We start from the raw sequence: 16,632 nt of genomic DNA on the forward strand, positions 1-16,632 counted from the left end.
CGCCTGCTCAGTTCATGATGTAAAAACTGCATATACCATTATCTCAGGGCTATCCAGCCAGTGTTAGTGCAGGCTCTGCTAAACTGCAAGTGTAAGTTTGAGACCGGAGGCATCTTCTGCTAGGAGCAAATGACCCGGCAGTGAGATTTTCTTGGGATGTTTTCGGGTTATTCTTTTTTGATCTGTCAGATTGACTGTTGGAAATGTTGGTACAGCTGATATTTCCAAGTTCCCTGGTTTATACTGAGTAAAAAAACCTTGTATTCTAGGGTAATGCAAGTAGGTTATAAAAGAAGACACGGATTTTTAACCAGTTATTAGGATTGGTCAACAGAAAGAAGACCAATATTGTCATTAAAGCTGTCTAGTTAAAAACTATAAGCAACCTGTTGTTCTTTGAAGAAACAGATCAAAGTTGTATTTCAGTAGGTAAGTAAACAGCAACCTGTTTCCTGCTCTGCGCATTATCTAGTAGGCAGGCCTCAGTGCTGATCTGTATTTGGCCTTTTCAGTAAATAGACTCTTCTCAAAGTTAGTTTTGTTGTCGTAGAGCAGAGCCTTTTCCAGGCAGTGTGGAAAGCTTGGTACTAGCACCTTGCACATCCCCGCTGCTCTGTGCAAAATCTGCCATGCAGATAGTGCCAGACAAATTCAGTCAGCCACATGAATGATCCAGGACTCACCGATGAATTTGGTGTGCGTTTAAACATGGGAAAAGCAAAGAGAATTTATTCAGAATTAGAAGATAGTACTCAGTGGAACCCACCTAATACCAAAAGGAAGGCTGGCAGTTTGATTAAAACTCTTCTTTTTTTTTTTTTCAACCTTAGTATTAAGTTAATCTCTTCGTGTTGGCTTTCAGTAACACTTGCTGGCCATTTTTAACTTTTCATGCTTTATTCACAGCACTAAATATGGCTCATTATAAATGACTAATCTAATGCCCTGATCCTGCAATAAGATTGTGTCAGTAATCTTTTTTTTTATCCCCAGTGGGGCTTCCTGTGGCTCCAGCAGTCTATCCAGGCTGATCAGAGTGCAGGACAGAGGCTGACATGACAACAGAAATTTATATAAGCCAGTGCATATATGGAAAAAGGAAGAATTAACTGAATGATGAAGATTGATATAAACCCAGACCAGTTATTAGTATATAATATTGCCACATGGGTTAATAGTAATTTCCTTTAAAGTTTGTATTATCAGCAGCTGTGCAAACTACAAGGCTTGAAGGTTGAGTTTTGTCTGCTTGCTCATTTAATCCTTAGCCTCTGCTGTCATTGCAAGATAAATTAATTATGTGAAATGTTGGAGAACAGTGTTGACTTGTTTAATCTCTCAATCCTCTCTTATCCTGTGTATCAGAAGTGTAATTAAGCTGTAAGCAGACTTCTGATGTGAGCAGGTTTGTTGATACAAGCTCAAGTTGGATTTGTACTCGTGAGCGATTAATTTTTTTATCTTTTTTGCATTACCCCACTGGAACAAATTTCAACAGTGAAAACATCTTCAATTTTACAATGCAAAAGCTTAGTCCATTGAAGTTCCCTTGGTAAAATGTTGTGAGACTGACCTGTGGTGGTGGATGATCAGATGTATTTGCAGAGACCTGAAGTGACAGTTTCACATCAGGAAAAATGTCAGAACATTAAGTCAAGTAAAATCATAGACATGTTTGTGTTAAAGTTCACGGTCTCCAGGTCTTCCTCTTTTCAAAAGGATCTTGCTTTTCTTTCTTATTCACAGTCACTGTTAATGCATTGGAAGGAAAAGACTGCAAGGAATCTGTCAAGCTGATTGCAGAAAGCACTGATCTCTCAGAAGAGCAACTTGCTTTCCTCATTTCTGGCATGTATACCCTTCTCCGAGAAGCGCTGCGACTCCCCTTATCAACTTTCAAACAAGAAGTAAGTTCTGGGAGTACTTGGAGTCCTGATAAGTTAAAAGCTGCGTCAGACGCAAGTTACCATCTAAACCCTATTTGCCAGGGTGGGGAGCTGCACATAAAAATGTTGCTCCAAGTTAAAGTGGTTGGAAGAAACTGCTAAAAATCTAGAGCTTATTATTTTACTTGTTGGGTAGACTTACAGTGAGCTTTTAGGAAGAGTATTTAAGCTTTGGGGAAAGAGATTCCTGTATCTTTTTCTGCTTCAGCATCTTGTTTACTGTGCATGTTTGTTTTCACTCTTAAATTAAAACCCCAGAAGAAACGGTTGCAAAGTGTTGTTTCATTGGCATCAGCTCGCTCTCGTACCCTAACTGTGTGTTCACACATACCGCTCATTTTGTCCACACTTACAATTTCTCATATTTGTTTGCCTGCCTTTCTTCGTACTTCTGCTACAGAGGAAGGAAGGTCTTACAGCCAGAACAATGTAGTGGAAATTGGGAGAAAGTGCTATTTTTGTTTGTACTATGGATGTTCTGTGTGAATATGTATATATCTGCCATGTTCCCAACCCCTGTTTCTTCTTCATGGCTATTTTCTTTCCTTTTTCATGTTGCTTTACCTTACATTTTTCCTTTTCTCTTTTTATTTTTATGTGAGCGAACCACTTCCGGGCTTCCGGCACCTCTCTCTTGTTTAAGATACTATTTTCATATTTACCCAGGCGTACTGGGAAAGCTCATATATTGCAGGAAACATACTGAAAGGATGCTTTTAGTATTCAGAACTTATCTTTTGCCACTTGCTTTCTGATGTCATAGTTTAAACAAGTTACTGCAAAACATATTTTAGAATGAGAGCACATAATTACTCTAAAGGAAGAATACGTTATGGATAGCTACATGAAAGAAATGGCAGGGTGGTTGTTTTCAAAAATAAAGGCTTCCAAGAGATTTTAGGTCTTATCGATTTCTCACAACTTGAACACTTCTGGAAATTCTTCTCAATATGTAACCTGTCATTTCAAAACTACTGGCACTCGAGACTAAAACTTTTAGGGAGAGATACCAAGCAAGTAACCACTATTAATGATCTTTCAAGACTACATCTTGTAAAATTTCACCTTCCTTGTCTTTCTAGGTTTTTAAGGAAGACCTAAAGGAGCTCAGGTATGCCTGTTTATGCCTATTTTTTTAATGTTTGCTTTTTTCATAACTTCTATGTAACTGCTTCCCCAAATCGACTTTTTTACACAACAAAGTTGGTATAAAAATTTTCTGTAAATAACACATAATACATCTGTTGCCAAATGTCATGGGAAGCCAGAAGAAAAAAACAGGTGTTGTGTAAGACTTGATTTAGCACTGAGCATGAGCAGTAAATTTCACATGCTGGGGAGATTGGTCTAATTTAGTCTGTAATGTAGGTTATGCAAATGTGAGTGACCTTCTCTCTGCCATCCCCACCTTGCCCTGCAGTATTTTTTAATGTGTTTGGTAAGACAGTGGTAACATTTCAGAAGCTAAGAAACTGCCCTACTTTTTCTCTTGTTTGAAAGGCCAATGATATAACACTCATGAAATCCTACCACCTTGTTCAGCTACAGTCTCTCCTGCCCATTACCCAAGAAAGCATAACGTTTGTTACAGACTTAGTCAAAATCTGTATCAGTGTGTTCAGAGTATCTCTGAATACAAGTTCATATCCCAAAAGCTAGACATCAGATGCTAATAATCTTTATAGGTTTTCCCTTATTTCCACATTCAGTAGCAATGAGAGAATAACAGCAGTTGATGTTTTCATCTATAGAGAAACCTCTGCACCAAGGCCCAATTATTTTAAAATGCTAATTTCCCATATTTCTTAGCATTCTGATTGCCACCTAGGAGAAACAGATAGATACTTTTCTAATTCTGTCTTTTTTCATCCTTATTTGTCTGTTAACCTGCAAATTGGCTTTCTCCTCAGACTCTGTTCTGCAGAGTCATAAGCATAATTTACTTTATGAGCAACTTCAGGCAAATTAAAGCTGCAGATTTAGACATGTTATCGGGGTGCAATAAGGTGTAATTTGGGCCATGATGAAAGGTGCCTTGCTAGTTGATACAATTTTGTCTGCAGCTCAGTGCTGGAGTTTGGCCTGCCTTTTGTGAGCTAAAATGTGAGCTGCTTCCTCTGCCACGTCGTATTGTTCACACCCAGGTTAAAGTAGGTCAGTAAGAAACTGATGAATTGCTTTTGACCCAGTGGGAGTTGGTGTTTTTTGAGGTGCACACAGAATGTGTTCGGTGTGATTAAGGAATAAGGAAGAGCACTGAAAGCTCCATGGCAAGGTCTCTGGGAGTGGGTGAATATTCCTCTGTTGAGCAGTGGAGAAAGTGGGTATAGAGGAGTGTCAGAAGTCACTGGCTGGGCTGGCTGTGTACACTGGCTGTATCTAGAAATACAGACTCACAGGTCCCTGTCCTTGTCATTTGACTACACTTTAATGCCTTACACTTTTGTAGCTGTTTTTGTTTTTCTCACTTTATGGATTATTCATGGAACTATGAAGACACTTTTCAGTCTGGATAATCTTTTTTTATATCTTTTATATCTTGAAAGATCTTTTTTATTTTGTTGTTCTGGTTAACATGACTGATATAGTAGCAATAGTTCAGGTAACTGCATTTGTGTTGCTTGCAGACTTGTATGTTTTATGTGCTGCTCGTTGCTGCTATGCTCCCATGATTCTCACATTATTGGGCCTCTTCCTCACTTCCATCTCTGACAGTCTTATTTCCTGTGAGTAGCTCTCTTCACCTTGTGGCTAAACTTCTAGAAGACTAAATAGCTTATTATACTCTCAAGCTATGATGCTTAGTAAATTTGGTAGCACCTTTAGCATCTTCAGTTCCTATGGGAAGTGTAATTTCCTCTGTTTCCCAATGCACTCGGGTTTGGAGATGAAATACGTGCTCGTTTTTAAGGCACCTTCTAATTACTTTCAGACACTTATCCTTCTGCAGTGACTCCTGTGGGTCATCCTGTGATCATGTGCATGAAGAACACATGTAATTGGTTGAACAGCAGTGTCTTGGCATTATTGACACCCCAGTGTTTGGGCAGGTATTTTGCATTTTAAGGCAGAAAAATGGCTTATTTGCCTTTTTTTTTGTTTGTCTCCTTTTAAAAGGTTTGAGCTCTGAGCGAGGTTACCTTTTTTTCACCTCTCCTGCATTCTATTTTGTTTCCTTCAGTGAAGCTGAAGATTGGACTAATTCCACCCATATAAAGTCTTGTAATTCTCAACTTATTGGTGATGCAGCTGATCTTGGCTTCTAGTTTTGGTGGAGAGAGAGGCTGGGAGACATGCCCACTTCTGATTAATTAGATCAATACTACTGGTTTCACAGGTTTGCCATTCTATGTTCTCTATTTCTTGGCCTGACTGGCGTCACCAGTGAGAATAAATTCACTCTAAATTGGGAGTGCTATTTTTTCCCCTCTCACGTTGTTTAATAACTTCATGGCTCAGGCCAATAACATGGGATTGAGACACCCTCACACCTTCTTCCTTGCCCTTTGAGTCCCTTCCTCAGAATGTTCCTTTGAAAACTGATTGATTGCCATCTGTGGCCTGAGCTGTGCCATGTTCTGTGTTTGATCTGCTTAGTGTGTGACTGGCCTCGTGTAAGCTGCTTGAGCCAAGAACAGAATTTTCAGCAAAATCATTAGCTGCACAGCAAAGATAATGCAAGCTCAAAGGTAGCATTAGTGCTTCTGTTTTAGTAACGCTTGCTCTTACAGTCGAGCAAGTATTGTGATAGGTATCATCATAATCATATTACAACCCCCTGTCTCCAGCTATTCCATTACATACAGAGGATATTCAGTCATCATCAGGATGGGTTAAGTGATACACTTGCATGGAAAGAATAAGTAGTGTTTGCAGAAATAGTCTTGTCTCTTCACACAGCAAGCCAAAAAAGCACTGTCCAGTCCCTCCTCCTCACTTCCCAGTTTGCCTCAGATAACTACCTTGCTAATATGAATTCAGTTTTATCCAAGCACTGTTTAAAAATGTGTTTTAACCCCACTTCTTCCATTAAGAATTCAAGCTCTAATAACTGCTGTTTCATCTTCCCACCGTGTGAGTTGATGAGTTGTTTTTTCTCTCATCATTAGACACTGTAAGCCCTTTAGGACAGGTAACTTCCTTGTTTGCTTTGATTTTTCTTTGATATACCGCTGTGTATCTCAAGCCACTGGTGAGTAATGTCTCTGGGCACTGATTCGTGTTGCGTGCTGCATTTAACTGTGGCAGCAGCAGTAGTTACTTCTCTCACTTGTCCAACCTGCCTCTGTGTAGGAGGTTACTGTCCCTGTGGCAAAAGCAGCTGGATAGTGTTTGCTCTGCAGTCTTTGCTATTCACAGTCTGATATATTGAACTGAAAATCAACAGCAGCTTGTTTGTAAGGCAACAACGTCGGAGGAATAGTAAAGTATTGGAGAGGCAGAGGGTGGATGGAGTGTGAGTTAGTCTATTTGATCAGTTCTCATGGTCCCCATCAAATTTATGCTTGTCCTCCCCATGTTAGATATGCTCCTTTTGTAAGTAATGTTAGCCACAAGGGCCTCTGTTTTTACTTTTGAGGGAGCAATTCATTCGGTCTTCTTTTCATTACACTTCAGGTGAAAGTGAAATAAAATGTGTAGGTTTAGGATTTTTGAAAGCAGGCATTGCTGGCCTGCCTTCTGCACTTGTCAGAGCCATCAGTAGAACTTTTCTTGACTTTACTGAGAGGAGTTAAGCAAATACTGGGGTCTTTTGAAACTCACTGTTGCCATACTAGGTAGGACAGGAAGACGTAATACAGTTTTTAGGGTTCTTGATACAAAAACATAGGCTGTCCTTTTGAGAGCCTAGACTGAATCAATACTGAAGTGCTTACGTAACAGCTGATGGCAATTTCAAGCAATGGAAGATGGAAAATGTTGACACATTTTTTGTGTTCTATAATAGAGGGTTTTTTTGTAGCTAAGGCCATTTGTGGTTACAAAACACTTAACTATTTTTATTGCTCTTCTCTTTCAGGATACCAGAAGATTTCATCGTGGACTTTTCCAGTATAGTCTTTGGTAACAGGTTAGTATCTTCATGTATCACGCATTGTGCAGCCGGCAGGGTTGCAGAGAGCTCTGCTGACAAAAGTTCCAGGCCTATTGAAGGAACAGCAAAATTCTCTAAATTAATGAGAACAAGATTTGTCCCATAATTTTGATTCAGCATAACATAACCGAACACTGGAACAGGCTGCCCAGAGAGGTTGTGGAGTCTCCTTCTCTGGAGACATTCAAAACCCGCCTGGACGCGTTCCTGTGTGATATGGTCTAGGCAATCCTGCTCCAGCAGGGGGATTGGACTAGATGATCTTTCGAGGTCCCTTCCAATCCCTAACATTCTGTGACTCTGTGATAACATCATGCATGGCTATATATGCAGTAAGTAGCTTTCGTGACAATTTTCAAGTTTTCTGTGATCATCTCCCATCAGTTTTTATAATGTTCTGTAGCCTCTGTAAGGTACATCAATACCTACAGATGAAAAATGCATTGCAGAATTAAGCATTTTTATCACCATTATCACTGTAAGGTAGAGCAAAAGTGAAAGACTTGCCTTGTTGAGAGGCAAGCTACGTATGCCTTCTACATGCTGTGGTTTGTGGAAGCCTTCTCGGCGTTTAATCAAGTCTTAATGTACAGTTGAATTGGGAGTTCACACTGGGTGACTTGATGACACATATGAGATATCAAGTGCTCTGCTAGCTGTAATTCATTTTCTAAGCAGTGTACCTCTGTGGCTCCAGAGGAAGTACTAAATCAAGAACTTTTTGAACAGCCTATCATCTCTTTTGTCCATTCTAGGGATTCCCTTTTTCTGTGTGGTTCTCTGCTCAATCGTGTTTAGCTTATTCTACATCTATAAATTGCTTGAACTTTTTGCATATGCAAAACTTTCCTCCTTGAAACTTGAGATCACTCAGCACGTAGCATCACTAACCCAACACCACTCCATATATTCTGCATGGAATCCTGATAATCATAGTTGTGGTATTTCAGTTACGCTCGTAAGGGTCTGAATGCTGCCACCAAAGTTAAAAATATTTTTCATTTCCTTGGTTAAGATCTTGGCTTAAAGCTAAAGGTTCTTGGGGTAAAAATAAATTCAGCCTTGTCATCTTTTCTTTGCTCTTCTGTTTGAATTATAGGTGTTAAGAATGCAAAATTCACGGTTGCAAAGTGGAAATATTGTTTGCAGTGGAGAAAAAGGATAAATTTAGATGTCATTTGAAGCATGCATGATTGTCTGTTTTCTACTGTGAAATCACGATGCTGGAAAATTTAGCTTTTTCTCATTTCGAAAGCTGTGATTATCCAGAGTAATCTTGCTCTGTGTTTTGAGACCAGAGAAGAGCACCTCAGATTTGATTTCTAGACAGATCTGCTTTTATAATCTTAAATGTAACACTGAATCATACATATGCCTACTGAGTTGTAAATATATATGATTGTGATGGTAAGAGAAGTATTAGCATCTAATCAAAAATTCAGTATGAGCTAGATAACCCAGAAAAATCCATTTTTAATACTTTTCCTGACATCTTATTCTATTTTTGCAATTTTGTTCACTAAACAACAGCTCTGAAGTGCTGGAAATTTGACATTTGTATTTCTATGTCCCCACAGTTCCATCAAGCTATATAGACTGAAAAGAAAGAAAAACTTGCCACATTGACACCATCAAATAACTGCATGAAATGAAAACTTTTTTTTTTAAGGGAAAGGATAACCCTAACTTCCCCCTCTCTGAATGTTTATAATAAATGTACCACTTTTTTTTTTAAATAGCGTAGCTTTAGTTGCTACCAGGAGGGTGTGTTCTGTGTGCCATTTGTCAGCGTTTCACACATACCAATTTATTCATTCTCCCTGTTCAGCGGCCTGCTAGGCATGTCTTGTTCTGTGCATAGGGAACCATCCAGAATTTGTCTTTAGTTTTGATAGTGTTAGGGCAGCTGCTGCTTCAGATTATCTAATCCTTCATCTTTGAGTGCTCTTCTGTTGCATCCTTTGGCAGATGATCCTGTCACCAGGTGTATCATCCTTTTCCACGTATAATTTGGATGGTCTCTAGCTGATCCATGGTGCTTTACTTGTTCTAACTTCTGCCTCCTGCACTACGTGCTGACAGTATACTGCAGCTGTTGGCACAGAGTGTTTACAAAATGTAATTATAGTCTATATGTTTTGGATATAAGATCCATTGAGTCTTTTCTGCTCCATTTTGCTACTCCTTATATAAATCAATGGCTTGATTAATGGCCTGTATGATTTCTGTATGTATGTTGGCCACTATGCACATTCTACCGTCCTTACAGGATTCTTGCAGTTCCAGTTGCGATATTGTCCAAGCTGGGAAGGCACTGGCAGAAGCTTAAACTAAGCTATAAAAGCTGTGACTCTTTCTGAGGGAATGGTACTGAAGTGCAGTCCTGACCAGAACTAAAGCTTTGTGGTTCGGCCACAGAAATGCCATAGCTTAACAATATTCAGAAGCTTCAATGTTTGAGCATTGCTGACCTTTCCCACCACGACTAACTAGAACATCTTCCTGTTTTCTCTGCTCTTTCTTTCCCCAAAATGCTGGTGCTGCACTGAGTGAACTGTCTTCCATTGATGGGAGTTAGCATGTCTCAAGGAAGCGGTAGCAGTGTGGCTATTTTTAGGCATTCCCCAAATTAAGCAATACTCTGGCAGCAGCTTGCCACTGAGGGAAAGGCCTGTTCTTATTGTTTAATCCTGCTAATTACCAATCTAGACTCCAGCTCCTCATGGTTGCACCCAGATGTGGTGACCTACTTCCTATCCAGTAGTTGACAGCGAGTAAGAACCAGCTCCTCTATTTTTTCTGCTCATTCCTTTACCAGACTATTAGGAATGCATGTTACTTCTGACACCACCCAACCCACCCAAAAAAAAGGAAAAATTCTTTCTTACATTGCCTTTGCTAAATACAAGAGTATTGGAGGATCTCAGCCTGTCAGTCCTGTGTACCTTGCCAAATCATTGATCTTTCTGGGCAGTTTCTAAAGGCACCAACTAACTTGCACCTAAGAATCTGAGTAAGGATGTTAGACTATCATTCCTGCAGTCCTTGATTTGTTCAGAGCAGATTCCTTTCTGATGTAAAGTCTGTAATTAGATTATGTCTAGCACCATGGATAAAGGATGTAACATTTCCTATCCTGCCCTTAGCAGGAGTACTGGAGTAGCTTTAAAATGCACCATAAATAACTTTCAGAGACATGGGATGCTTAGCAAAAGAAAAAAAAAAAAAATAAGTAACACGAAGTCCAGACTAGCTCCTGAATGGACCAGTTGAGTAACCTCATTCTGAAGATATTTCTGCATATATATCTAAAAATGGGTGGTGGTTATGTCTTTGTATCAGATTTGGCTTGTTTACTTACCCAGAGCTTAAGATGCTGTTAAAATTTTAAAGATTGTCAACCATCTGAAGTTTAATTGCTGTCAACTATATTTCCTCACAGAAATAAACTGAGGCTTGATCAGCCTGATTCTTCCTGCAATATGAGTAATAAATGAAGTCCTTGGCTTCTTACACATTAGACTAGGCAAAAATCTTGAAGGTTGCGCTGGGGTTGGCAGTGAACATCATGTAAGGAACTTAAGAGTCTGTAAATTATGTTGGATTAGCAAGAACCACTGTGTGGTTTTTTTTTTTTTAAAGTATGCTTCAAAGTACACCCTAATTATTATTATATTTTAAAACACTGCTGCTAGCTAATACTAGATGCTTTCTGCTGAAGGAGCACAGTGACCTTATTCCAAATTTTTTGCTCAAGTCATCTGTCTCATTCGTGCTTGCTTGTTCCTGTTGGATCTGCATAAAGGTAAAGATATATTTGCAGATGCCTTTCTGTGCCTCACAGTTGCATATGATTGAAGTAATAGATACACCAACCACCGCAGTGACTCTTACTAAACTTTATAGTGACATCAGTTTACTGGAATTACACAGAGTCACTTGGTCCCTTTTTTTGAACGTGGACCATAGTTAAGCACAGGAAAAGTGGGTAATCTGAGCACAGCTGTCTTAAATACGCAAAACCTCCACTCATTCAGACCTCTCTAAATGAGGATAGATGTAGAAGAGAAACAAGTTTCAGACAGGTTTGTTCTGAGGAATCTTATTTTCTCTTTAAATTGTTGTTTCTTTTAAGAATTTGCCTTTCAGTCTCCCATTTCTGATTTACTTTGTAGGCGTCCTGCTTCCGAAGGCACGGCTCTGACACAAGGAAGTAGACTGCCAAGTGTCCAGGACCTCAAGTGGAGAGTGGATGTAGCTATATCCACAAGGTATAAAAGAGAATCCTGCATGACCCTAGAAATTAATTTGCCCAAGCTTAAACTGACTTCTTGTGCTGCTTAAAAATGTTAACAGTGTTAAAATGTATCTTGCTGTTAGGGATTGGCAGGTAGCATTAAATGGTAAGGTACGGAGGGGATTTTCTGAACAGCGTAGAAGTCAGTTTATATACAGGTTACTGCTGTTAACATGGACCTGCCCAAAAGGCTGCTGCCCTCAGCTTCTACTAATTATACTTTTTAGGCTCCTTATTTGTTTGGATCTCTAAAACCTCTGTACTAGAAACATTTCACTCAAAGTTTGAGTTTCTCTTTCAATATTTTAAAACTTAATGGAGCTGATATTTGTTCAGGTGACTCTCAGGTGAGCGGTGCTGTGAGCACCACACAGGTATTGCTATGCAGAAAAAATGTGTACCTGTAAGAGAGCAAAATGTATAGGTAAACACCCTCAAGCATAATGCTTGCAAGCTGCAGGCAAATCCTATGATTCCCAAACAACACAGGAGCAATACATTATCCTTTTCTATTTTCCTTCCCCTTATTTTCCTTTCCAGTCAGCCTCACCCCTGGGAATTCTTGTTTATCATCCAGCAACAGCCTCTGCAAAGAGGTATGGCTTCTGGCTGTAATGCCTGTCAGTACCTGAGCAGGCTTTGGCATCATCGGTTGATGGAAGCCGCACAAGAATGACTCATTTCCCCTCTTTGGGTCATCAAATAAAATAACAAGCCACAAATTTAGGATGAAGACTGAAAGAGCTTGATTCCCCAGATGAGGTGGCAGTTGAAAGTATGAAGGGGTGGAAAGTATTAATGCAACATGGTAAACTGCATAAGAAAACTGCATTATTACTAGCAGTACTTGGTCAGCTCTTATCCCTATCATATCTCCACTAAACTGATTATTATGTAAAATGAAAATGCTCCTAAACTTGCAGTTACTAAACTATTAAAAACATTTTTAGTCTCACTACTGAGGTAAATTGGACAGGACTCCTATGTTCCTGAATTGCCAGCCAGCCAGGTACAGGACTCTGACTGAAATTACTCGTGCTCTATGTAAAGCCTACATGAACATCTTAAATTGTTAATGTACAGTGCCCTACTCTTCACACTGCTGCTGTCGATTGTTGTAATACTAATAATGTAAATAATTTCAGTTCACTGGCCCGTGCACTTCAACCGTCCATTCTAATGATGATGAAGCTTTCAGATGGGACAGCTCATCGCTTTGAAGTAAGTCCGATTGCCATAATAAATAAGAAAGAAACCACTTGAAGGTCTTTTTAGAAAGCTGAATTACTATTTAAAATATTAAAGCTTTTGTAAACAGTGCATTATTGTTGGTTGGTTTGCTTTGGAATCCTTCATGTTCAGTGTAGCCGCGTACAATATATAATGAAATGCCAATGAAAATCATTTCATACCTTGTTCCTACACACATTTTGCTGAAACCTCATTTGTTAGAAGAATATTAATTACTGAAAAGCACTGTTGCATAATATCTGGTTTGATTAAAAACTATGGGTTTGTTATCAACTGTAACTCAGACCTGATGGTGGCTCTTGAGGGCAGGAGAATTACTGGGCTAGTTTATATAATGTAACTTCTAAACCTCCTACATTTGGTAGAGAATGGTAACATTCTCTAATGCAGCAGAGGTGGTTTTATTCTCTTTTTCTTCAGTACAGTTCTTGCTGCTAGAAAGAAAGTAAAAAAAACTCTTTGCTTTTTACCTCAGAATTAGTCAGTGGCAGTATTTATGACACTGTACATAAAGGCTTACCAGAAGTTGGCATAAACTCTTCCATATTTTTAACCTTTGAAAAGGAATGCTGTTTGTTCTATAAATAACATGGTGGTGCATACAGGAATTCAGTGCACAGCAGGCATTGTTACATTTGAACTCTGTAAAGATTTTGGCTTCGGTTCATGGGTTAGTAATAGTCTGGAGGAAGCACCAAAGCACTGTGGGTTGAAAGAGGTGGACTGATTTTACTGTTACAATGCTTCACAAGAAGGCAGCTGTTGAGGAAGGCACAAATTCTGTGCAAATACATTGCGAAGTGTTGAGGGTGTCACTTCACAGAAGATCAAATTCACCCCTCTGTGGACAGTCCAGCTCAGAGCATCCTGTACGCTCTGTTTGAGGCCTTCCATGGAACTTAAATGATGCCATGGACTTCAGGTTAACCCTTTACAACAGGGTAAGTTTCACTTGTGAGAATAAAAACTAGTATATATTCTTTACTGTTTAGATTTGGTGCTTTATTTCCTGGTACATAATGTCAAGTCTTGGTGTTGGTGGCATTGTTCCTGGTTGTTTTGGTTTGGTTTTAGGTTTTTTTTTGTTGTCAGTCTGTGGAAGACACCGCTATTCTGCAGTGGAGATGTGTTGGTCTGCCTATCCTGTGGCAGATATCAGACAGCAAACAATGTGCTTCTCTTAGAATCAGCTCTTTGCTGCTGCTTAGATCTGAATGCCAAAGATCTGGCTGTGAACACAATTTCTGTATCTGATGAGTGGTCTTCCCGCAGTTAGTAGCTCTTTGGGATAAACCTGTGTTTTGGTTCAAGGTACCATATGCAAGCAAATATAGTCCTCACCTCTTCAGTTTCCTTTCATTCCAACACGTTCAGCATGTCCTGCTGACTAACAGGGCTTATGTAAGATGGTGAGTCCAGAAGATGATTCTGTTATGAACAGTTTTAAAATGTGCATGCCACAGGGAGAAGTTATACTCTTTGATCTCTTGGGTTTGGTTTGGTTTTGTAATCACAAGGTGATTTCTGACCATGAAGATTTTTTAAAAAGCAGTGGGAATTTCAGCATTTTGAGTATTGTTGTACATATGTGTCAAAAGTGAAAAGGACATGATGCCTTTTTATGCATTTCTGATGCATATGTAAAATGCAAATCAGATGTTGGATCCCTCTCACATAATTGATATCTGTGCTATAGTAGGCAGAAGTATGACAAGGGACTCTGTCAAAAGAACTGCGTGTCTTCAGTGTAGTCAAAGCAGTGGAGTAAATGAGGCAGTGCTCTGCAGAGCTAGACTGCTACTGGTACTCATGTGAGCACGTGCACTGTGCCCTGCACTACTGTTAATCTGTGTCACCCAGTCTGTGCCTGCACTCATGTGGTTCTCTGTCTTAACAGATAATAGACATCCATCCATTTGGCTTCTCAGGCTTGAAATGGTAAAGGAAAGTCCATTAGTCTCCTGCACAGTTGAAAATGTTTTGTATATTTAATCAAAATGTTTTGCCTTCCATGTATAGACAGTGCCCAGCCCTCTTTGCTCTTGAGGTTGCTGCCACATCTCTTGCTTTGAGGCTCAATTCCTTTCTCCTGCAGGTTTGGACAAGCAGAATATCTGGAATTTGTTGCTTGAGAATCATGTAGGTTCCATGACCTTCCAGGTGTCTTCATATTTCCTTCCAGTCCACAACTCTCTTACTTGACCACAGCAGCCATAAGTTCACGTTCTGGAGTACTTCCTTTCTCACATCAGGCAGTACAGAAAATGTACTATGTAGCTGTTATTTCTGGGTTTTCCCATTCTCCTCTTCTTTTTCACCCAGATGATTTAGTTGAATTAACTGAGTTTTATTAACCTCAAATCCTTTGTCATAAGTCAAAAAAAAAAAAAAAGGTATTTTAAGAGAGACTGGGCTGACACTGTGGCATGTTTCCTATCTATGGGCATGCCCTAGTCAAAGTTCCTGACATGCTTCATGTTTTCTAACCTGAATATTCTGTTTCAGGTGCCAGTTGCAAAGTTTCAAGAACTGAGATACAATGTTGCCCTTATACTGAAGGAAATGAATGATTTGGAGAAAAGGAGCATACTGAAGATCCAGGACTGAACACTTTTTAATTGGGAGTTTATAGAACAGATCCAAAACCCTCAGCGTGTCTTGTGAGTGGCAAAGCAGGGGACCATCACCGCTTTGCCTGTCTGAACTGCAATGTAGCATTTATGATGTCTGCTGTAAATACCTTTTCGATTCAAGCGTTAAAAGCGCAAGCTCTTTTCATAAAGAGTTAGGAAAACCAAAAATATATCTATGAAAAAGTATAATGCTGTTTGCGAGCATTTTTGCATGACTCATCCAAACATTTTTTAAACAACTGTCTTAATAGATGTAAGAGTCATTTATTTCTGATTATGATTCATCACTCTAATTATTTTTGAAAGCCTGCTACCGGAAGCCCCATCAATGTGTATCATAAGAAAGCTCTGCAATATCTCAAATAAAAAATAAAATTAAAAAAACACTCCTGTGCTCTAGTATGACAAATGTGAACTTGAGTTTTGTATAAGTAAAATTGCTTTCTGGCTTCTGACTAAGTGACTGAGGTGTAGCTGCAGATATTTAAAGGCTAATTTTGAAGAAAATTGGAAGTCTGTGGATCAAGAAAGAAGTATCGACTGAGCTTCCAGAACTAAATCCGTGGAATTGCAGAAGTGGAAAGGTGCAATCCAAGTCTTTATCTGGTTGATCAGAATGGGCTAAATAGCAGTAATCTCATAGATTTCTAACTGGAAATGTCTGCCAGCCTCTTGTTTCATATATTTCCTATATGTTCGATGTGAACAGAATCATCTGACTTATTACTGGGCAGAATCTTCTGGCGCTGCGATGACGGCGAACAGCAGGAGGCAGTAACCTTGTAGACCACTACAGCTATATACTCATTAACAACACCAGTCAGACCCCAGGGTGAAGAGGCTGTGTACAGCCTCTGGGGTGAAAGTCCCAGGTATGAGGATGTCCAAGCCCCCAGGTCAAGAAAACAGCTAAGCATAGGCTGAACTTCCCTGAACTGGTCAGGCAGCCCCTGAACTGGTCAGGCAGTTGGACTTAGGTGGAAGGGACCTACAATGATCATCTGAAATATTCTATTCTAAGTTACTCTTTTGCCCCACAATCAAACCTTGGAAGAACTCCCTTAACTTGAAGCGTATGTTTTAAGTTTCATTTAAATGATGTGGGACCACAAGTATGTCCCTAAGGGTTTTGCCAAGAAGGGATGCATTCCTCAATCATCGCCTGAATGAGTTTTCTCCCAGCAGAAAGATGTGGAGGCTGTGAGTAACAGCTGAAAGGCAGAACAGGCCATGGACCCTAGAACTATAGGATTTATCTGGCTATCAAAGGTAGTTTAGAAAGCACATGCCACTACCATTGTTAAGCATTGGCTTATTCTAGTTGCTTTCGGGGTTTCCACCTCAGTAGTACCACCTGTGCTTCTCTTTCATTTTTTGTGATTGTAGAACTTGCCTTCATCTCCCTCACTC

The 16,632-nt window shown here is 39.6% G+C and overlaps 1 protein-coding gene across 1 annotated transcript in view; it reads left to right on the top strand.

Moving 5' to 3' along the window:
- The window catches only part of COMMD5 (COMM domain containing 5), a 17,530-nt gene extending 1,899 nt beyond the window's left edge, over positions 1–15,631 (top strand). Inside the window, 6 exon segments of the mRNA XM_068411884.1 lie at positions 1,747–1,907; positions 3,029–3,057; positions 6,967–7,017; positions 11,217–11,312; positions 12,484–12,559; positions 15,095–15,631. Coding sequence (XP_068267985.1) covers positions 1,747–1,907; positions 3,029–3,057; positions 6,967–7,017; positions 11,217–11,312; positions 12,484–12,559; positions 15,095–15,196 — 515 coding nt within the window. The 3' untranslated portion in view covers positions 15,197–15,631.
- The last annotated feature ends 1,001 nt before the right edge of the window (positions 15,632–16,632 follow it).

Source organism: Nyctibius grandis, chromosome 13 (genome assembly GCF_013368605.1).
Source record: "Nyctibius grandis isolate bNycGra1 chromosome 13, bNycGra1.pri, whole genome shotgun sequence".
In the NCBI taxonomy this organism is placed as follows: domain Eukaryota; kingdom Metazoa; phylum Chordata; class Aves; order Nyctibiiformes; family Nyctibiidae; genus Nyctibius; species Nyctibius grandis.